General features: G+C 44.1%; 2 protein-coding genes across 2 annotated transcripts in view; one reads left to right on the top strand and one right to left on the bottom strand.

Moving 5' to 3' along the window:
- LHFPL4 (LHFPL tetraspan subfamily member 4) overlaps window positions 1–2,793 on the bottom strand; it is a 31,422-nt gene extending 28,629 nt beyond the window's left edge. Inside the window, exons 1-2 of the mRNA XM_086366584.1 lie at window positions 2,661–2,793; window positions 1,253–1,741 (exon numbers count right to left, since the gene is read on the bottom strand). Coding sequence (XP_086222710.1) covers window positions 1,253–1,658 — 406 coding nt within the window. The 5' untranslated portion in view covers window positions 1,659–1,741; window positions 2,661–2,793. The remainder of the gene's footprint in view (window positions 1–1,252; window positions 1,742–2,660) is intronic.
- Window positions 1,657–22,368, top strand: LOC147348170 (uncharacterized). Its single transcript, XM_086368897.1, has 4 exons — window positions 1,657–1,753; window positions 2,465–2,936; window positions 4,274–4,316; window positions 22,160–22,368. The coding sequence occupies exons 1-4, from the start codon at window positions 1,657–1,659 to the stop codon at window positions 22,187–22,189; spliced, it is 642 nt and encodes a 213-aa protein (XP_086225023.1). The 3' UTR covers window positions 22,190–22,368.
- Window positions 22,369–22,534: the final 166 nt, after the last annotated feature.

Genomic DNA, 22,534 nt, shown 5'->3' with positions numbered 1-22,534 from the left:
CCAGAGACCTCCTTGAAAAGATGGTAGTTTTCCCTCCATGACAATGTTCAAGAGCATATGCCTCACAATCCAAAGACAATTCCTTACAGTGTTTTAAGCAGTGGAATCATCAGCAAGTGACAGAACACCTACAGGAGGTCTCTTTTGAAGGGGCTGACACTTGTTGAATATCCTGAGATACTTATTTTTAAAAACCATCTTAGCTGCATAAGCATCACATTTTCCCTTTTCTTTCTCAACCCTGGAATGCTCTAAGCTTTTTCCTTCACCAAATCTTCATCTGTCTTCCTTCTCCATATCCCTGCCATATCCTGGCCCCATTTTCCCCAGCCAAACTCTCTTCCCTGCCTGCAATGAGGCAAATACCCAAGCTGCTGAATCTTCAAAATCTGTCTTCGATTGAAAGGTAGGCAGGGATGGGGGGAGGGAGTCTCTAATGGATCCTGGAAAACTGTCTCAGCAGTTCCTACTCCCAAAAGGCCCTTCTCTGGTCTTTAGGGCAAGGTGTCTGTCTGAGCCAAACATTTCAGAGAGTCCCCAGAGACTCATTCTCACTAGGCATGGCACCAGAACCCTTTCTGCCTTTGGGGTAGGGGGTGCTGGAGACTTGCCCCCCAGAGACCCATGTTTCCAGGTGTTGTCAACCACCCACATTTCAAACACTAGATAGACACAATAGACAGCCTTCTCCAACCCCCCTCATCTTTTCGCAGCACTTCATAGTTTACAAAATACTTTTTCATGCATATTTGGAATCTTCTCCACTGTTTTACAGATGAGAAAACAGAGCCTCAGAGAAGTAAAGTGAAACATCGAAGTTGATAACATAAGCAAGTTAAAGGTCAAAGTCAGAGCTCTTGATTCCCCATCTCATGCTTTTTTTCAGTGCAACAGAAATCGCTCACATATAGAGTAACTCCTCTTTCAGACAATTATTTCCCCTAAGACAGCCAAAAGAGACTCTCAGAGACCCTCAGAAACTCAGACAAAATGCTTAACACATCAATAAACGCAATCTTCCCACATCCAAGCACACAAACCTATAGACTCAGCTCTAAGCCTCTGCCCTCTGCCCCAACGTGTCTCTCTCATAGAATCCCCTCCCCTGTGGCTACTGAGAGTCAGTGAAGGAGGTGTGTCTTTAGACAGAGGAGCAGAATCTCTCTCTGACTCCTTCAAAAAGGGGTCTCGGAAGAAAAGAGCCCCGTCCTCGGCATCTGTTTCAGGGGTCCCGCCCCCGCCCCTCCCCTACCTGCCAAGAGCTGCATCCAGGCGCAGATCTTGTAGACCGTGGCCGTGTTGCAGAAGAAGAAAAGCGCAAAGCAGGTGATGCAGCCGAGGATCAGCACCATGGAGAGCAGCACGAAGAAGGCGGCCGCCTTGAAGGCGCCGGACGGGATGGTGCTGAAGTCGGTGAACGAGCCGCGGCAGGTGAGCTCTCGGCCCGCCAGCCCGCTGCCCACACAGTAGTGGAAGAGGCCGAAGTAGCCAGGTTTGGGGGTGCTCACGCTGTCGCCCACCCAGTAGGGCTGGATGAAGACCACCACGTTGATGATGGCGAAGCAGATGGTGAAGATGGCCCATAGCACGCCGATGGCCCGCGAGTTCCGCATGTAGTGCTCGTGGTAGAGCTTGGAGGCCTCCTGCGAGGGCAGCATGGTGCCCGGGGGCGGAGCCGGCGGCGGCGGCGGCTGGCGGGGGCCGCCGGCCCGGGACCGACCGCCGGGCTGCCGGGCGGGAGCTGGGGACGCACGCGAGAAGCGGCCCTGAGCCAAGGTACCCGCGAGGGCGGGGCTTGAGGCGGAGCTGAGTGGACCCGGGGGCTGGTTTGAAGGAGCTAGGGGGTCAGGAGAGTACTGGGGAGGTGTCGGGGTAGGGGGAGACTGGCAAAGATCTCCAATTCGGGGACCTAGGAAGAGGCCATGTGAAAGTTGGGGGGCTGGGATGAGGGGGCTGGAATGAGAATATGGGAGCTGGGGGGAGTGCTAGAAAGTGGTTATGGTGGAGTTGGGGAGGGGGCTTGGGGACTAGTATTGGCGGAGTAAGAGGGGATCGTGGGGAGATGGAATGGAGGCTGTGGTCCGGTACTGAAGAATTGGCTGAGGGGTTTTACAGGGAGGTCGGAAGGGAATTTGGGGGTTGGTATTAGGGGTAAAAGGAGGTCTGGTATTGGGTGTCTAAAAGGGGTCTGTGGAGAGGGAGGTGGGCGCTTCCATGAGAAAGTAAGAAGGGGATATACGGGGCAAGTACTAGGGGACTGGGAAGGTGATATGGGGGCTGGGACAGGGAGGGCGAAGTGCAAGAACCAGGATGAGGCTAGAGGAACATCGGGGGACCGGGACTGCAGGGTCTGAACACGGGGCGGGGGGTTGGGAGGGTCCCTCAGAAGACAGGGCTGGATGGAGGCTGAGGGGAGCCTAGGTTTGGCGCGCCAGGGCTAGGGAGAGAGGTTTTCCAGGCCAAGGGGACGACGGACCGGGGCCAGCGGGCAGCCCGGGCCGCGAGTTAGTGGGTAAGGGGCAGGGGGCCGTCGCCGGGGCGCGGGGGAGCGGCCGGGCCCCAGTAGGGCCGGGAGTGGGGGGTGGGGGGCGGCTGCCCCGCGCCCAGGCCGGACGCGCGCGGAAGCTGCGGCCGGGGGGAGGGGGTGCGGGGAGACCAACCTGGGCCCGGTCCGGAGCGGTGGGTCCGGGACTGGCACGGCCTAGGCGCCGCGGCTCTGCGCTCCCAGAGGCGGCTTGCCGGGCCCAGGCGGCGGCCTCTGCGCGGCCTCCATCTTGCTCGGGTTCTCCCCGGGGCGCGCTCCCGCGCCGAGGCGCGAGCTCTCGTGCACCGGCGCGGCCCGACGGAGGCGCGTTCCTGCAGCCGGCGTGCGGGGCGGAGCGGAGCGGAACAGGAAAGGGGAGCTCCGTGTTCTGGCAGTCCAGTCAGGGAGCTGGGTAGGCACGGTCCGGGGGGTCCCCAAGCCCTAGCAGTAAGCTTCCTCCACAGTAAGGCCTTCTAATTTGGGGGACCCCGTTTTCCCAGCCCGAGCTGTGGGTTTGCGGGGCCCACGCAAAGCCCATGGGAACGGGGGAGGGTCCGAGCAGGGTATTAGTTGATAAGAGTTTGAACTGACCCCTGGCTCCCAAGTTAACTCAGGTAAAGCCTATCCCAGTGCCTCGAGTTGCACCGTTACACTCCCAGTCCTTTGGGTCTTGGAGGCGTTGAAAGTTCCCAGAGGCTCCTAGGAAACCGCCAACACCTCTGGGAGAGGGAACCCCCTCGCAAAACTGTTAACAGCCACTACCGCGGTGGGGATTCGTTGGCCGCCAGTGCATTAGGAGTTAGGCCTGGAGAGCAGGACCCAGGGTGAGTATGGGAACAGGAGACAAGGAGGCTGGGGACGTGTGGTTTGTCTTCCTACACTTTCCCGGTGCCTGGCATGAAGTGGATACATCATGAGCGTGTAGTATGTTAAAGGACAAAGCATCCAAGTCCAGACTCACTGAGAACACGAGGGGGCGTACCAGGGGGGCCAGTGCAGGTCATTTCTTCCCCGCTGTGAAATAGCTTTTGGTTTAGGTTCTGCCAAGGTGGTCTAAGTTGGCATCCAGAAAACTCGCTACTACTTACTGTCTCCCTGATCTTGCACTTGCTCTTTGAACCTCTGTTTCCCCATCTGTAAAGTGGGCAGATTAATCCCCACTTGACAGGTATTGAGGGGTAGTGAAAAAAATGTTAGTACGACCCAAGGACTGGACTATACACAGGGATCAGTCTGATGAAATTAAGGACTATCTACAAAGAAAATACTAATAATCATGTGAGGTTGCCACCTGTCTTTTTTCCCATGGGGAGAGGGAGTGGGTTTTTGTGGGGTTTTTGGTTGTTTGTGTTTTTGGTTTTGGGTTTTGTTTTTTTTTTTTTGCTGAGACGATGTACTTCTTGCTTTCTTGGTATTAAATATATATATATCTTTTTTAAAGAACTGGTGTTGATAGTTAATGGGATTTTTTTTCCTTCAATGTCCAAATTTGGCAAAATAATAGATAGGCCATGTTGTTTCCAAATTAAACAAAAAAAAATTATGTGCAGTCCTCCACAATTTGAGGACCACAGACCCACATGAAATCATTTCACCTGAGACAGTTTGCTCAGTCAGTTTGGTTTCCCCTTCCGTTAGTTCTTTGAAGAGGCATCCAGACTGTCTCCTGAGAACCCTAAGATCCCGGAAGCATTGAACTGGAAGGGGTTGTGGAGAGAGCCTCATTCCATACCTTCTCCCACTTGACAGATGGAGAACAGAGGCCAAGAGGAGGATTGACTTGTACGAAAAGGTGAGTCCTTACTGATCAGTACAATTAAACTGATCAACCTGATTCATTACTTTTTTTAACCTACCCAATAAATATGTGAGAGGCTCCTGCAACGTGCCAGCACAGCACTGTGCTGTGCCCTGGGGAGAAGATCAGGTAAAACAGACGTGGTCGCTGCCATCCTGAAGCATACAGCTTCATGAGGAGATAGAAGGTGCCGGGAGGAGCAGGGAGGGAAGTCATCCTCATAGGGCACCTTGAAGTCTTCTGTGGGTTCTCCTGGTATGGGTACTGTTCTGAACATAAGTTACTGGAGCCAGAAGCTCCATCTTTTCTCCTTATCCTGCCATGAATTATTGCCTTTTTTTTTTTTTTGCCTATCCTGCTGAGGCAAGTTAGGCACTCCAGCGGGGAGGTGGAGGGGAGGGGGGGAATCACAGAAGTCCACTTACTATTCTCTTTCCAGGCAAGAACTGAGAGTTCTTGCTAAGATAGGGTCGTTTCCAGCCAGTACCCTAGCAAAGGAAGATTTGTGACTTGCTAGATACCCGTATGCCTAAAGTAAATATTCAGTTACAATGAACAGTTATTGAGCACTTAAAACATTCTAGCTCTCCTGATTTTTGCTTTAAAAATATTGCCTCATTTAATCTTCACAATAACCCTATGGGATCATGTTATTGGCTGAATTGTATCCCTCCTCCCTGCCCCCAAATTCATATGTTCAGGTCCTAACTTCCAGTATCTCAGAAGGTGGCTATTTGGAAATATGGCCTTTAAACAGGTGGTTAGGGTAAAGTGAGATGATATGAGTGGGCTCTAATCCAGTATCACAAGTGTCCCTATGAAAAGAGGAATTGAGGACAGAGACTAGATGATGACCATGGGAACACAGAAAGAAAGCAGCTATCTTCTGAGGGGCTTCAGAAGAAACCAGACTTGCTGACACCTTGATCATGGACTTCTAGCCTCCAGAACTGTGAGAAGATGCATTTCTGTTGTTTAAGCCACCCAGCTTGTAGTATTTTATAATGGCAGCCCTAGGAAACTAATACGAATAGGTACTATCTTACAGATGAGGACAGTGAGGTATGCCTGTATTACAGATGAGGACAGAGAAGTTAAATTACTTCCCCAAAGTCACACCTCTAGCAAGTGAAACAGCTGGGATTTATGTCGCACCCACATTCTTAATTACTGTGCCCTATAGATAATTCTGTAGAGCGAGTTAAATTCTTCTCAACCACCCGGGGTTTCCTTTTTATTTCCATATCATTTGTTTACTGACATCAGACCATCTGGATTCAAGTCTCAGTTTTTCATCCCTTGGATCATAGGCTGTAAGGATGTAACCTTTAGGCTGTATATGGTCATGTTCACAGTTTCATGACAAAACCCAAGAGGATAAGCCAATGTGTCCTCAGAGAGAGAGAGAGGTTCTTAATACTTTTAAGTTAAGTGAGTGAAAGTTGCTCAGTCGTGTTTGACTCTTTGCAACCCCATGGACTATACAGTCCCTGGAATTCTCCAGGCTAAAATACTGGAGTGGGTAGCCTTTCCCTTCCCCAGGGGATCTTCCCAACCTAGGGATGGAACCCAGGTGTCCCACATTGCAGATGGATTCTTTACCAGCTGAGCCACAAGGGAAGCCCCAATACTTTTAAGAGCCTATGGCAAAAGTTATGCCTGTCTTTCCATGGTTTTCTTGAATCCCTCTCTTTTCTTTACAATAGTCTGAATTTGGGTGCAGGGAGGAGGGATACAGTTCAGCCGATAACACAATCTCATAGGGTTATTGTGAAGATTAACTGAGGCAACATATTTAAAGCAATGATTAGGGGAGCTAGAATGTCTAATGTCTCTGAAAGAGTCAAAGTAAAGGCCCTCTCTTTCTCTTTCCTCCCTCAAACTCTCACATTAAATCTTGCTCTTTGACTAGAGAAATCATTCATTACTTCAGCCACTCAGCCAATAGGTATCAGTGGCACCTTTTATTTGACAGGATCTTTGCTAGGCAGTGGGGACACAAAGATGAGGAAGACCCAGTCCCTGCCCTGAAAGAACTCTCTATCTTGTCTCTCCTAGGAAGCAGATGGAGTAGAATAAGCATGACAGAAGTTCACTCAGAGATTTTCAGAGCCATGTGCAGGGGCTCACTGGAGCTGGAGTCTTGAATGAGTCACTTCAACTTTTGGAATCTCAGTGGTTTCATGAATGATTAAATAATGTGCTTTATACTTGAAGCAAACTAGAAGTGTAAAGAATTGTTCATTCAATTATAAAATGCTTTCATAGCTGTACTGTGTCTCTCCTAGGAAGTACGTGTTTTCTTCAGGACTCTTGGGTTGCAAATGACAGAGACCCAGTAAAAACTGGCATAAGCAGGAATAGGTTCCAGCATAATCCAGCAGTTCATGTGATGGGAATCATATCTCCCCATGAACCCTGCTTTCCCTTCTGTGGTTAGGTCCATGCCCAGGCAAGATATTCCTAAGCCATGGCAAGATATGTCCGTTGTCTTTGTGATCAGAGAATATGGTCTCTGTGAAACTCAGACTTTGGAATTTGTGGAAGATCCATTTGAGGCCTAGTACATGGTTCATTTTCATTAATGTGCTTGCAAAGAATGTGATTTCCTTGTTAATGGAAGGAAGTTCTTTCTATGTCTGTTAGCTCAAGCCTATTAATTGCATTGTTCACATTTTCTAGATCATTACTCTTTTTTTTCCTGTCTACTTGATCCATTCATTTCTAGAAAAATATGTTACGATTGACTATGAAGGGAGATGAGAAAATTTTATGGATTGATGGTAATGTTCTGTGTCTTACCTGGAGTTTAGCTTACACAGATATATACATTTGTCAAAATTCAGCAAACATGCACTTAAGATTTGTGTGTTTCATTGGATATAAAATTCATTACAAATGAAAAAATTGCAATCAGATAATCAACCTTACTTAATGAAGTCTTTGAAAAGTGACTGAATTTACTTTGAAATGCATACAAAATAAGATGGTGTAATAAATGGATAGAAAGGTGCAGAGGTTGATATGTGAAGAAGCAAATGCAGAGTAAAAGTGTTATTGGTAGAACTAGACGGTAAGCATTTGGATGTATGCTCTAAGATTCTTCTAGCTTGTGGTACATTTGAAATTTTTCATTAAAAAATATTGAGAAGGAAAATCTGCCATTATGATTGATTTGCCAATTTCTCTTTCTGAGTCTATTGATTTTTTTGCGATATGTATTGAGACTAAGTTATTAGATGCATAATAGCTTTCTTTTGACCAGTATTTTCCTTCTGTCTATTCTTTTATCTTTAGTCTTTCTGTCATCATGTTTTTGGAGTGTCTTTTGTAAAAATCGAAAAGCTTCATAAAAAAATCCAATATGAAAGCCTCTGCCTCATAATAGGTAAACATTGATCTGTTTACATTTATCATGATTATTGATCAATTTGAACTTATTTCTACCATCTAATTTTGTGTTTTATCTTTACTATGCTTTTTCTATGTATTTTTTTCTCCTTCCAAGCCTTCTATTTTTTTTTTCAAGGTTTTTTCAACCATTTTTATTTTAATGGTTTCATTTTCTTTTTTCTTGGTTTTGCTTCTTCTGGTTTGGAAGATCTGTAATTCTTACTTTTGTGAGACGTTTCTCAAGAGAATCCTCTTGGTTTTCAATACCAGAACATCATAGAGATTTCTTATCTCTCAACACAATATTTTCTGGCCAATATTTAGATAAGAAAATTTTAAATTTACATCCCTAAAATTCAGCACACTGTTTTAAACAAAACTCAGTGTAGGAAATAGCTTAAGCTATATTCAAACCACTATTGATACAATATCAGAATTAAGTGTTCTTTGTAAATTGTGCCTCCACACCCACAAAAAGAATGTGTATCTCAAGATGTCTTTGGTGCGGAGAGAGAAATCAGTGTATCAAGTTATTGCACATGAGATTGTTGAAGCTGTTTGCTACCAGCAGTAGCGTTTGGTGGTTAGGAAGCAGAGTTTTTCATTTTGCTTTTTGTGTGTAGTAAAATATACATAACAAAGCTTATTCTTTCAATGATTTTTAAGTGTTCACTCAGTGGCATCAAGTACATTGTGCAACCGTCAATGCTTCCATTTCTAGAACTTTTTAATCATCTCAAACTCTGTATCTATTAAACAATAACTCCTTATTTCCTCTGTGTCCCCCAGCCCCTGGTAACCTCTGTTCTACTTTCTGTCTGTTAATTGGCCTATTCTAAGTATCTTGCCTGGAAAATCCCATGGACGGAGGAGCCTGGTAGGCCGCAGTCCATGGGGTCGGTAAGAGTCGGACACGACTGAGCGACTTCACTTTCACTTTTCACTTTCATGCATTGGAGAAGGAAATGGCAACCCACTCCAGTGTTCTTGCCTGGAGAATCCCAGGGATGGGGGAGCCTGGTGGGCTGCCGTCTCTGGGGTCGCACAGAGTCGGACACGACTGAAGTGATGCAGCAGCAGCAGCAGCAAATATCTTACCTAAGTGAAATCATACAATATTTGTCCTTTTGTATCTGACTTATTTCTCTTAGCATAAGGTTTCCAAGGTTCATCCATGTCGGAGTTGTATTCTTTTCTAAGGTTACTGTTTCATTGTATTCTATTTCTAAGGTTACTATATTATCCATTTATCAGTTGATGGGCATTTGTATTGTTTCCACCTTTGGACTATTGGGAATAATGCTGCTGTGAACACTGGTTTTTAAATATCCATTTGAGTCTCTGCTTTCAATTCTTTTGGCTGTATACCTATTAGTGAAATTGCTAGATCGTATGGTAATCCTATGTTTATCTTCTTGAGAACCCACCAAACTGTTCCCACAGCAGCTGCACCATTTTACATTCCAAGCAGCAATGCCAAGTGTTCTGATTTCTCCGCATCCTTGCCAACACTTGTTATTTTCTGTTTTGTTTTGTTTTATTATAATTTTCATCCTACTTGGTATGAAGTGGTATCTCATTGTGGTTTTAATTTGCATTTCTCTAATGACTAGAGATGTTAAACATCTTTTCATGTGCTTATTGATGGTTCATACATCTTCTCTGGAGAAATATCTATTCACATTCCTTCCTCATTTTTGGGTTGGGATGATTGTTTGTTGTTGAGTTGTAGGAGTTCTTTATGTTCTCCGAATATGAATCTCTTATCAGATACATGATTTGTAAATATTTTCTCCCATTCAGTGGTTTGTCTTTGCACTCTCTGGATAGTATCCTTTGATACACAAATGTTTTAAATTTCAATGAAGTCTGATTTATCATTTTTTTTTCTTTTATTGCCTGTGCTTTTGTGTTATATCCAAGAAATCATTAACAAATACAATGATGTGAAGCTTTTTCACTGTGTTTTTCCTAACGGTTTTATAGTTTTAGCTCATATGTTTAGATCTTTGATCTATTTGAATTAGTTTTTGTGTATGGCGTAAGGTAAGGGTCAAACTTCCTTGTTTCGCATGTAACTTATTCAGTTGTCCCAGCATCATTTATTGAAAAGACTGTCCTTTCCCCCATTGAGTGGTTTTGGCACCCTTGTTGAAAATCAGTTAGCCTGTATGTGAGGTTTTAATTCTAGACTTTCTAGTCTTTAGTCAATTCTATTCATCTGTATGTCTATCCTTATGGCACTACTATGCTGTTTGAAGGAAATAGCGGTTTTAATCATATAAAATCTTAATACAATAGACTGTTGCTTATGTACAGGTGTTTCACTATATTTTATTTATGTTTTAGGAAATTGTTTGGGTTTGGTGTAGACACATCATGCATTATAATTTTTCCCAGTTAAAATAATGGGAACCACACTCCCTTCTGCTCTGTGCTTCCACATAGAACGTCTGATTTCTGACACAGATTACTAATGTTAAGCAAGAGATTCTTGTATTTTATTTCTGTCCTTTATTTGTAAACAGAAATACTTAACATGATATCTAAAGTAAATTAAGATTTTTATACTCCTTCTATGCCAAAATGGATATTAGAATATTTTAGCTTAGAATCGTATTCTTCCATCTTTGTTGTTGTTGTCTATATATTTTTAGTCCCATCTTCAGTTCCATTCAGTCGCTCCGTTGTGTCTGACTCTGCAACCCCATGAACTGCAGCACACCAGGCCTCCATGTCGATCACCAACTCCCGGAGTTGACCCAAACTCATGTCCATTGAGTCAGTGATGCCATCCAACCATCTCATCCTCTGTCATTCCCTTCTCCTCCCGCCTTCAATCTTTCCCAGCATCAGGGTCTTTTCAAATGAGTCAGTTCTTCTCATCAGGTGACCAAAGTATTGGAGTTTCAGCTTCAGCATCAGTCCTTCCAGTGAATATTCAGGACTGATTTCCCTTAGGATGGACTGGTTGGATCTCCTTGCAGTCCAAGGGACTCTCAAGAGTCTTCTCCAACACCACAGTTCACAAGCATTAATTCTTCGATGCTCAGCTTTCTTTATAGTCCAACTCTCACATTCATACATGACTATTGGAAAAACCATAGCCTTGATTAGACAGACCTTTGTTGGCAAAGTAATGTCTCTGCTGTCTAGGTTGGTCATAACTTTCCTTCAGAGGAGTAAGCATCTTTTAATTTCATGGCTGCAGTCACCATCTGCAGTGATTTTGGAGTCCCAAAAAATAAAGTCAGCCACTGTTTCCACTGTTTTCCCATCTATTTGCCATGTAGTGATGGGACCAGATGCCATGATCTTAGTTTTCTGAATGTTGAGCTTTAAGTCAACTTTTTCACTCTCCTCTTTTACTTTCATCAAGAGGCTCTTTAGTTCTTCTTTACTTTCTGCTGTAAGGGTGGTGTCATCTGCATATCTGAGATTATTGATATTTCTCCCAGCAATCTTGATTCCAGCTTGTGCTTCTTCCAGCCCAGCATTTCTCATGATGTACTCTGCATATAAGTTAAATAAGCTGGGTGACAATATACAGCCTTGATGGACTCCTTTTCCTATTTGGAACCAGTCTGTTGTTCCATGTCCAGTTGTAACTGTTGCTTCCTGACCTACATACAGGTTTCTCAAGAGGTTAAAGCTCCCTTAAGTGTAATTTTTAAAAGTCAGTTTTATTGATAAATTTTTAAATTTTTAATTATTTTATTATTATTAGCCTTGCCATGCAGTATGTGGTATCTTAGTTCCAGGATCAAGAATCAAATCCATGCCCTCTACAGTGGAAGGGTGGAGTCTTAATCGTTGGACCAATAGGAGAGTCTCAGAGGTATATTCAGAAATGATAAAATTCACTCATTTCCGTAATGACAGACACATAAAGTTGTATATCCACAGTTCACCCACTCCCCAAAACTTCCTCTGATATTGGCTCCTCACCATACCTTGAACCTTACGTAACCACTTTTTTTTCTTGTTTTGTTTTTTTTTTAATTTTATTTTATATTGGGCTATAGTTGATGTACAATGTTGTGTTAGTTTCAGGAATACAGCAAAGTAATTCAGTTATACATATACATATATCTATTCTTTTAAAAATTATTTTCCCGTTTAGATTATTATGGAATATTGAGAAGAGTTCCCTGTGCTTTACGATGGGTCCTTGTTGCTTATCTATTTTAAATAAAATAGTGTGCATATTGCAATCCCAAACTCCCTCCGTTGTTTGTTTTCTTTCACTGTGGGTTTTGCTTTTTCAACAATGTCACATAAATGGAATTATGCAGTATGTACCCTTTTCAGCCTTAATTCTTTAAGTTGACATAATGCATTTGCAATTCAACTGTGTTCTTGGATGGATCAGTAGTTTGTTTCTTTTAGTTACTGAGTAGGGATCCGTTGTACAGATGAACCATAGTTTATCTGTTCACCAACTGAGGGCCACTTGGATTGTTTCCACATTTTGATAATTATAAATAAGGCTACTCTAAACATTCATATATAGGCTTTTGTAAGAATATAAGTTCTCACTTCCTAATGTAAATACCTAGAAGTGAGAATGCTGTGTCATCAGTGAGGCACTCAATATGCCAGCAGATATGGAAGAGTCAGCAGTGGCCGCCACAGGACTGGAAAATGTCAGTTTTCATTTCAAATCCAAAGAAGGGCAATACAAAGAATGTTCAAACTCCTGTACAATTGCACTCATTTTACATGCTAGCAAGGTCATATTCAAAATCCTTCAAGTCAGGCTTCAGCAGTATATGAACCAAGAACTTCCAGATGTTCAAACTGGATTTAGAAAAGGCAGAAGAACTGGAGATCAAATTGCCAACATTCATTGGATAAGAGAGAAAGCAAGGGAATTCCAGAAAAATATCTATTTCTGCTTCATTGACTACATGAAAGCCTTTGACTGTATGGATCACAACAAACTGGAAAATTCTTAAAAAGTTGGGAATACCAGATCACCTTACCTGTCTCCTGAGAAACCTATATGCAAGTCAAGAAGTAACAGTTAGAACCAGACATACAACAGTGGACTGGTTCAAATTGGGAAAGGAATACATCAAGGCTGTATATTATTACCCTGCTTATTTAACTTATATGCAGAGTACAACATGTGAAATGCTGGGTTGGATGAATCACTAGCTGGAATCAAGATTGCCAGGAGAAATATCAACAACCTCAGATATGCAGATGATATCAATGGCAGGAAGCAAAGAAGAACCAAAGACTCTAGATGAGGGTGGAAGAGGAGAGTGAAAATGCTGGCTTAAAACTCAACATTCGGGAGAAGGCAATGGCACCCCACTCCAATACTCTTGCCTGGAAAATCCCATGGATGGAGGAGCCTGGTGGGCTGCAGTCCATTGGGTTGCTAGGAGTCAGACACGACTGAGCAAATTCACTTTCACTTTTCACTTTCATGCACTGGAGAAGGAAATGGCAGCCCACTTCAGTGTTCTTGCCTGGAGAATCCCAGGGACGGGGGAGCCTGGTGGGCTGCCATCTATGGGGTCACACAGAGTCAGACACGACTGAAGCGACTTAGCAGCAGCAGCAGCAGCAGAACCTTTATACTGAAAGATGTGTCTTCTATGTTTCTTTGTAGACAATGGATACCATATCTGTATTCTTCACAGTAATTAGTAATTGTGGAAGGTCTTAAAGGACCTTCTGTCTTGCCTGGTAATGTTTGTAATTTGGCCTCTGCTCATTGTCCTTGACCTTGGTTAGAAATTGGACACAAAACACTGAGTTAAGAAGAATGACTTGTTGACATGGAGATGAAAGCTGCTGTCTAGATGATTCTACTGGACTGTGTTGTCATCTTGGGTAAGGTGGGAAACTATATCCAGAGTCCTTCTGTTAGTGATTCTGAGTTACAGTTTTTGAGAAGAGGAAGATGCATGAAGTCTGGCGCTGGAGTGAGGAAACCATGATTCTCAGCTCTTCTGTACCATCAGGAGACAGAGCTGCAGGGCAGCCTGGTGGCCTGAGCTCCAGCACTGCTTTCTCACTTCTGGCTCTGCCTGTGTGGAACAGCCCCAGTCAGACACATGTTTGATGTTAGTTACCTGCTGGGCAGCAGTGTGGACTCTGCTCAGCAGTGTGGACAAGGCCCCTTATCCTGGGTCCTCTTTGGTTTTCAAGTTCACAAAATTCCCTGCATGTTCCTGTGGCTCTTTGAGGTCCATCAGGCTACTTCTTCAGGCTTCCGAAGATCCCTCAGTGATTTTCTCATATCCTGTGACCCTCTTCATGTCCAAGGATTCTCCTAATTACATGATTTCTGTGGGAAACATCTTGTTCTTCTAACAGTGAACGTTTCCTACCTCTACCCATTGCAGATGTAATATGGCAGCCACAGATGCAGGAAACCTACTTCCCTAGTTGCATCATGAGAGGCTGTAATGACCCTGCATTTCTTGTTCCTCAATACTTCCAAGACTGAGATAAGCTCCTGTGAATACATGTAGCAGTTTGTGGCATTTTCTCTTACAGGGGTCTGCTCTCTAAATGATTAGCCCATAATGTTTAATTAGTCCATTTTTATATGTGATTTCCCATTGCTTTATATGTGATCACCCAGGATGTGATTTAAAACAATGTGCATTGAAAATTCAAGTTCAGGAACTTCTCTGGTGGGCCAGTGGCTGAGATTCTGAGCTCCCAATGCAGGGGGCCTGGGTTTGATCTCTAGTCAGGTAACTAGATCCCACATGTCACAATTAAAGATCCTGTGTGCTGAACTAAGACTTGACACAGCCAAATAAATGATTTTTTTAAATTAAAAAAAAAAAACAAAAACTCAACATTCAACAAGCGAAGATCATGGCATCTGGTCCCATCACTTCATGGCAAATAGAAGGGAGTAATGTGGAAAATGACAGATTTTCTTTTCTCAGGATCCAGTATCACTGCAGACTCTGACTGCAGCCATGTAATTAAAAGACACTTTTCTCCTTGGAAAGAAAGTTATGACAAACCTAGACAGCATATTCAAAAGCAGAGACATCACTTTCCCAACAAAGGTCAAAGCTTTGGGAGATAGTGAAACTCTGGGAGATAGTGAAAGACAGGGAAACCTGGCGTACTGCAGTCCATGGGGTTGCAGAGTCAGACAAGACTTAGCGACTGAACAACTGCAAATAACTAATGATATTGAACATCTCTTCACGTATAGTCAAAGCTATGGTTTTTCCAGTGGTCATGTTCAGATGTGAGAGTTGGACCATAAAGAAGGTCAAGCACCAAAGAATTGATGCTTTCTAATTTTGGTGCTGGAGAAAATTCTTGAGAGTCCTTTAGGCAGCAAGGAGATCAAACCCGTGAATCCTAAAGGAAATCAGTCCTGAATATTCATTGGAAGGACTGATGCTGAAGCTCCAATTCTTTGGCCACCTGATGTGAAGAGCTGACTCATTGGAAAAGACCCTGATGTTGGGAAAGATTGAGGGCAGGAAGAGAAGAGGGTGACAGAACATGAGATGGTTGGATAGCATCACCAATAAAAGGGACATGATTTTGAGCAAACTCTGGGAGATAGTGAAAGACAGGGAAACCTGGCGTACTGCAGTCCATGGGGTTGCAAAGAGTCAGACAAGACTTAGCGACTGAACAACAGCAAATGACTAATGATGTTGAACATCTCTTCATGTTCTTACTTGCATCACTGGTGAACTGTCTGTTCAAATATCTTTTTCCTGTTTTTTATTGAACTGTTAGCTATCTCATTTAAAGTATTAAGAGTTCTTTATATATTATGGATACAAATCCTTCATTAGATATGTTTTGTGAATATTTCCTCCTAATCTGTGACTCATCTTTTCATTCTCTTAACAGTATCTTTTGTAAGAGCAAAAGTTCAAAATTTTGATGAAGGCCAAATTATCATTTTTTATTTTATGGATCATTTTTATATAGTATCTTAGAAATTTTTCCTTGATCTAGTTAATAAAATTTTTCCTCTATATTTCCTTTCAGAAGCTTTATGGTTTTATTCTTTACATGCAAGTCTGTAATCCATTTTGAGTTGGGTTTTTTTATTATTTATTTTTGGCTGCACTGGGTCCTCATTGCTGTGCACAGGCTTTCTCTAGTTGCAGAGAGCAGGGGCTACTCTTCACCTTGGTGCTCAGGCTTCTCATTGCCATGGCTTCTCTTGTTGTAGAGTATGGGCTTTAGGTGTGCACACGTCAGTAATTGTGGCATATGAGCTCAGTAGCTGTGGCTTGCTGTCTCTAGAGGGCTGGCTCAGTAGTTGTGTCTCACAGGCTTAGTTGCTCCACGGCATATGGAATTTTCCTGGACCAGGGATCAAACCCATGTGCCCTGCATTGGCAAGCAGATTCTTAACCACTAGACCACCGGGGAGGCCCTCGAGTTAATTTTTGTATATGATGACAGTTTGATTAGACTGTCATCTTTTGCATATGGTTATCCTGTTGTTAAAAGACAAAATTAAAAGATGCTTACTCCTTGGAAGGAAAGTGATGACCAACCTAGACAGCATATTAAAAAGCAGAGACATTAGTTTGTCAACAAAGGTCTGTCTAGTCACGGCTATAGTTTTTCCAGTGGTCGTATATGGATGTGAGAGTTGGACTGTAAAGAAAGCTGAGCACCAAAGAATTGATGCTTTTGAACTGTGGTGTTGGAGAAGATTCTTGAGAGTCCCTTGGACTGCAAGGAGATCCAACCAGTCCATTCTAAAGGAGATCAGTCCTGGGTGTTCATTGCTAGGACTGATGTTGAAGCTGAAACTCCAATACTTTGACCACCTGATGCAAAGAGCTGACTCATTTGAAAAGACCCTTATGCTGGGAGGGATTGGGGCAGGAGGAGAAGGGGACGACAGAGGATGAGATGGTTGGATGGCATCACCAACTCAATGGACATGAGTTTGGGTGGACTACGGGAGTTGGTGATGGACAGGGAGGCCTGGCATGCTGCAGTTCATGGGGTCACAAAGAGTCAGACATGACTGAGCGACTGAAGTGAACTGATCCTATTGTTCTGGCACTGTTTATTGAAAAGACTATCTTTTCTCCTTTGAATAGCCTTTTGAATCACACTGAGATACCTCTTCACAACCACCAGGGTGGCTGTGATTAAAATTAAAAAGAGGGTGGCTAAAATTAAAAAGAGAGATAATAAGTGTTGATGAGGATGGAAAAATTAGAATCCTCATACATGGGTAGTAATACAAAATGGAAAACAATTTGGAAGTTTCTCAAAATGTTAAACATTGTGGTACTGTATGACCCAGCAATTCCATTCCTCACATAGGAGAACAGTGACTAAGTTACAGCCTTAGATCTTGACACAGGAAGGATATAAGAAACAGAAGTGATTGCTCCTGGGAAATTCTCAAAGACTAGCAAACGCCATAGAAACATATTCCCACACTGCTTCTAACCTGACCATCTGGAGCTTTGTATATCCTAAATACACATCAGTTCAATTCAGTTCAGTCGCTCAGTCATGTCCGACTCTTTGCAACCCCATGAATTGCAGCACACCAGGATCCCTGTCCATCACCAACTCCCGGAGTTCACCCAAACTCATGTCCAAACTATTATATATAAAATGGATGAATAGCAAGATGCTCCTGTATAGCACAGGGAACTATTTCAATATTCTGTGATAAACCATAATGGAAAAGAATATAAAAAAGAAAACTCAATAGTATATATGAAGTAGTTCCATTATTTGTAACTGAATCAATGTAAAGCAGAAATTAACACTAAGATTGTAAGACTGACATGACCCCTACTACTCTGCTCTAGCCTCCTTTACCTGGGTACTCATAGTCTACTAGTTCTCAATCTTAATTGTCTTTCTATTCCAAACAGACTACAAGACCCTTAACAATAGTCTTCCAAGTTGGTGACCTTATAACTGCAACAGTTCCAAGGCCAGAAATCTAAAACAGGGGACATCCTCCTTTGCACCCTCTTAGAGGTCTATCATCAAGGCATTGGTCCAGAATTTGATGTCTCTTTTGCAGTCAACTGGGACACTGGGAAAATATCCTTGAAAGTTTGTCAAATCCTTCCACACTGTCTCGAATGCTCCTGTTGTAGCCTCATGTTCCAGGAAGCAAACTCACTCAGAAGGACGATGCAGATAGTGAAGTGCAGTTTATTACACCAGCGAGCCCAAGGCAGAGTCTCCTCTTAGCCAAGGACCCCGACCAGTTTTTGTGAAAACTTTCTATACCCTAAGTGTACATGTTCAAACCCACCTCCCCAAATTCTCTGAAACTAGTCTGATCAAAGGAAAAGAAAGATACAATCAAAGTTAACCCGTGATTCATATGCCTTAAACCCATGATTCGTATGCCTTAAGCCTAGGTAGTTAACAGTGGACAATTATCAATAGGCCTGTGGTCATACCCCAATAAGCATAATAGAATTTATGGTTTATTTGGTTACACAGATAATTAGTGTATTCTTTTAGGCGATGGAGAGTCTAGATACGAGCCCTGGGGCTCTTCCATCACGGGGTGGGGGGGGTGTCTGGTTTTCCAGTTGGTGTGTCATTTCCATAGATACTGGGCATATAGCTCAAAGTCCACAGTCCGGCCCAAGATGGAGTCCTGCTTTGAAGATGGAGCCTGTTCTGTCTGTTTCCTCCTTCATTCCCCACTCTTGATGCTCTTAATTCATAGTATGAGCATCACTCATAGGGATATATTGCACCCTGGCTCTCCAACCACCAATCTGGGAGAACGACACCAACTTTTGGGTTACAAAGTTCATAATACATTGTAAAATGCAAGGTCCACAGAACAGAACTATCAAGGCAACTATAATAATGGTAAGTTAATTTTCTGCCAATCACCCTTCACCCAAGGATAGTACCAAAGTCCAGAAAGGAATGTTTTTATTTGACATTGTTTTTACCTGGTTTTTTCATGACATCTAAAGCAGCTGATACATTGTCAGATAAATCAGGAATATATACACAACATTCAACCTTAATTATAGCACAGGTCCTTCCTTGAGCAGCTGTGAGCATGTCCAAAACCATTTTAATTTGAATTAAATTAATTCAAATTACTTTTATGAAACTGGTGTTTACATAATATGTAACCCCATGACCCAAGTCTATTGACTGTAGGTCTGGCTTACATCAAGAGAGCAGGGAGAGATTATGATTGTGTCCCAGAAAAGAGCCGAGTGGTTTAAAGTCTCCTTGGCGGAGCGGTGACAGCCACCAGGGAAGTCCACCCATCATAGACAGAGGCATAGCCCCACATACACAACAGTCGGAGGTATTGTGGAAGTTGGCATGTCAATGAGGTCAAGCAGCAGGAGTTGATCATGCGGCTTCATCCTGAAGGGGCTCATCTGGGATTTTCTTTTCCTTCTTCTTAAGGATGGTCTTAGTCTCTTGAGGGTCAGTGGGGTCCCTCTGTGCAGTCCACTCAGCGTTTTCTGGGTCTGCATGTTATGCTCTCTTCACCCTGGTATGATGGATCCAAGGGGCAATATCTGCAACTTTAAGTGCTGTAGGGGCAGTTAGAATAATATAAGGGCCCTTCCACCAAGGGGCTAGCAAATCATGTTTTCAATCTTTGACCCATACTTAGTCACCAAGCTTAAACTTATGAATCTGTTCCCCAAGGGGGAACGGCACTCTTTCTTGTACAAACTTAGTTACCTGATTTATTACCTTACCCAGTTCCATCTGCTGTGAAATCCCATCCCTCCTTACCTGAGGCAAATTTGTTGACACGTGTTTTATTATGGGAGGGGGCCTCCCATACACAATTTCCTAAGGAGAACAGCCTTGGGACTGTGGGGTCATCCTGAGTCTGAGCAGAGCCGTCAGAAGCAAGTCCACCCAGGAGCAGTCAGTCTCTATGATCCATTTGGAGAGTCTCTTTAAGTGTCTGGTTGGTTCATTCCACCATCCCAGAACTCTGGGCCTATATGCAGTGTGCAGTTTCCATGTGATGTTTAAAGTTTTGCTTACTTGTACTAAATCAGCTACAAAAGTCAGGCCATTGTCTGATCCAATGCTGGTAGGAAATCGAAATCTGGGAACTATTTTCCTAAGCAGGCACCGGGCTACTTTTGATGCTCTTTCAGTCCAGGTAGGAAAAGCTTCTACCCATCCTGAGAATGTATATACCATGACCAGCAGGTAACAGTAGTGTTGGTGAGGTTTCATTTCAGTGAAGTCCACTTCCAGGTGTTCAAAGGGCAGTGTGCCTTTTAGCTGAATCCCCAAAGATTTCTGTTTGTGCCAGAGGCAGCATTGACCTGTGAGCAGGCAGTGCAGTTCTGAGATTCTGTCCTGCATAGGGAAGAGAGGCGGGGAACCAAGAAGTATTTTCGAATTAGCTCTTCCAGTTTATCATGGCCTAGGTGGGTTGCTTGGTGTGTTTAGCTTAGCAGAATGGGTGCCAGCTCCTCCAGAATCAATAATTTGCCACTTGGCAATTCCCATCATCCCTTTTCAGTCTTGATAGCCCCTTCTGCTTTGACTTTGGTTTTGGGGTTCAGTGTATTTTGGAGAGTCCAGCGTTAGCTCAGGCAGCTTCACCAATATGAGAGCTTTAATAGGGGCTTCACTTGTCACCCCAAGCCCTCAGCTGCTTGTTTAGCTGTCTTATCAGCCAGTCTGTTTCCCCGAGACCAGGGGGTATCCTCTTTTTGATGTCCTTGGGAGTGTATGACTGCAACCCTTTCTGGTTCCCAGGCAGCATCTAATAGGGCCTTAATTTCTTCCTTATTTAATCTCTTTTTCACTAGCTGTCAAAAGGCCTCTCTCCTTATACAGAGCCCTGTGTACATGTATTGTGGCAAAAGCATACCTAGAATCTGTGTAAATGTTTGTCTTCTTACCTTTTGACAGCTGAGGGTCTGGATTAGAGCATAGTTCAGCCCATCGAGCGGACCAGTGTGATGGCAGAGAGCTAGCCTCAGCGATGGTTTCTTCCATGACTACTGCATATCCCGACAGTCATTGTCCTTGTTTCACCAGGCTGGTGCCACTGGTGTGCAGGACCTAATCTGGGTCCGGGATTGGCTGGTCTCTCAAGTCAGGTCTGCTGGCATATTTCCTTGCAATCATGGGAGGGCCCACCTTCTCCCACAGAAAGGAGGGTGGCCAGATTCAGGGCCTGACAAGGCTCAATAGTAACATGGGCTTTTTCACATAACAGTCCCTGGTATTGAGTAGTCCGGGATGTTGACAGCCATTTATGGGGGTCCCCTCGCAGGAGAGTGTTGACCTCATGTGGGACTTTTATGATCAAATCTTGGCCCAGAGTCAGCTTGGTTGCCTCCCGGACCAGTAAGGCAACTGCCGCAACTGCCCATAAGCATCCCAGCCACCCAGTGGCAATATTGTCCAGCCATTTTGGGAGATAAGCCACGGGTCTGTCCCATGGCCCCATAGTCTGGGACAACGCTCCCATAGCCACCTTGTCCTTTTCAGTCAGGTAAAGAGTAAATAGTTTATATAGGTCTGGCAGGCCCAAGGAGGGTGCTGATGTAATTGTACTGGGTTTGAGTTCTATTACTAGTGGGACTTGTTTTGCAAGCCTGGGGGTGCTGGGGGTGGTTGTCTGCCTCCAAGACATCAGGGAATTGTTGAGTTAGCTCCCTTTCTCGACTGTGTAGCCTGTTCGGTTTCTCTTCTGGGGGATCGAGCAACCTCCATTCATCTTGAGGGGTTACCCAGAGGAAGAGTAAATAAGTGGTTGATCCCACTCGAAGAGTGGGTCTTTTTTGGTGGGGAAAGGTCACTTGTGCCCCCAATTTAGCAAGTCTCTTCCCAACAAAGGTACTGGGCATTCAGGGATGTATAAAAATTCATGATCCACTTGGTGTCCCCCCATCTGACATTTTCGAGATAGTCTTGAGACACAAAGTCTGCATTTATCACCATCTGAGACCCAGCAGCCTCTGGGTCTATTGGCGTATAAAGTCTACAGGCCTCCCACAGTCTTTCGTAGAACTCAGAGGGTGATTCGCTTTCCCTTTGAATCACTTTGGAGAGTTTTGCCATACTCATAGGTTTTCGGGGCCCCCTCTTGAGGCCTTGTAAAATAGCTGCCCAATATCTCTCCAGGTGGCCGCTCCCCTCCTCTGTGTTACAGTCCCAGTTGAGCCTCTCATCGGGGGTGGCGAGTTCTGCCCACCCCTGTGGGTTTGTAGTACCCTCAGGTGCCATTTCTTTTAACCATTTTCTGACCTCAGTTAGGATCCTGTGTCTCTGCCAGTTTAATATATCTGTAGAGGAAAATAATAATAGGCTACAGGGGGCTGATGGTAGTGCCCACGTGCGTCCTGAACCGGAGGCTCTCTGAGAGGCATCTGTAGTGGGGTTCTTTCCGCCTGTTCCTTGGCAGAGCACAGCCTCTGTCTAATTCCTGTGTTTTCTTCCCCCTCTCCATCAATACTCACTGACAGAGGTGGATACAATCTAGGAGGTCCGGCTGAGATGGAATTCTGGGGGCATTGACCAGAGGTCTCCATCGCTGGGATCAGAGCCTGCCGAAACGGCGGCTCTACGAACTCCGGGAGAGCTGGCGGAGGAGCAGCGGCTGCTTCAGGACTTCCCCTGGCCCTGGGTTCGGCATTAAGGTGGCCTCCGGTCCTGATGGAGCACTGGGAGGCAGGTGTGTCATTATCCAGTATGGGGGAGGAGTCAGGTCATCCCCGTCCAAATCCTATAGAATTTCCTTTTTTATCATCAGTCAATTTTTGTGCCATTAATATTTTTCCCTTTTCCTTCTGGAATACAGAACCTTGTCCAAGTAAAAGGAGGGTCTTGAGCTAACCCTA

This window comes from Bos grunniens, chromosome 22 (genome assembly GCF_055505025.1).
Source record: "Bos grunniens cultivar Pamir isolate PY7600 chromosome 22, Bosgru_T2T1.0, whole genome shotgun sequence".
In the NCBI taxonomy this organism is placed as follows: domain Eukaryota; kingdom Metazoa; phylum Chordata; class Mammalia; order Artiodactyla; family Bovidae; genus Bos; species Bos grunniens.
The sequence above is the reverse complement of the archived record's forward strand: the minus strand, read 5'-3'. Positions and strand labels throughout refer to the sequence as shown.

Coding starts and splice junctions, on each gene's coding strand:
- LOC147348170 (XM_086368897.1), top strand. CDS start 1,657: ATGGTGCCCGGGGGCGGAGCCGGCGGCGGCGGCGGCTGGCGGGGGCCG. Junction 1,754..2,464: donor GGCGGGAGCTGGGGACGCAC/GCGAGAAGCGGC, acceptor TTCCAGGCCAAG/GGGACGACGGACCGGGGCCA. Junction 2,937..4,273: donor CAGTCCAGTCAGGGAGCTGG/GTAGGCACGGTC, acceptor CCCACTTGACAG/ATGGAGAACAGAGGCCAAGA.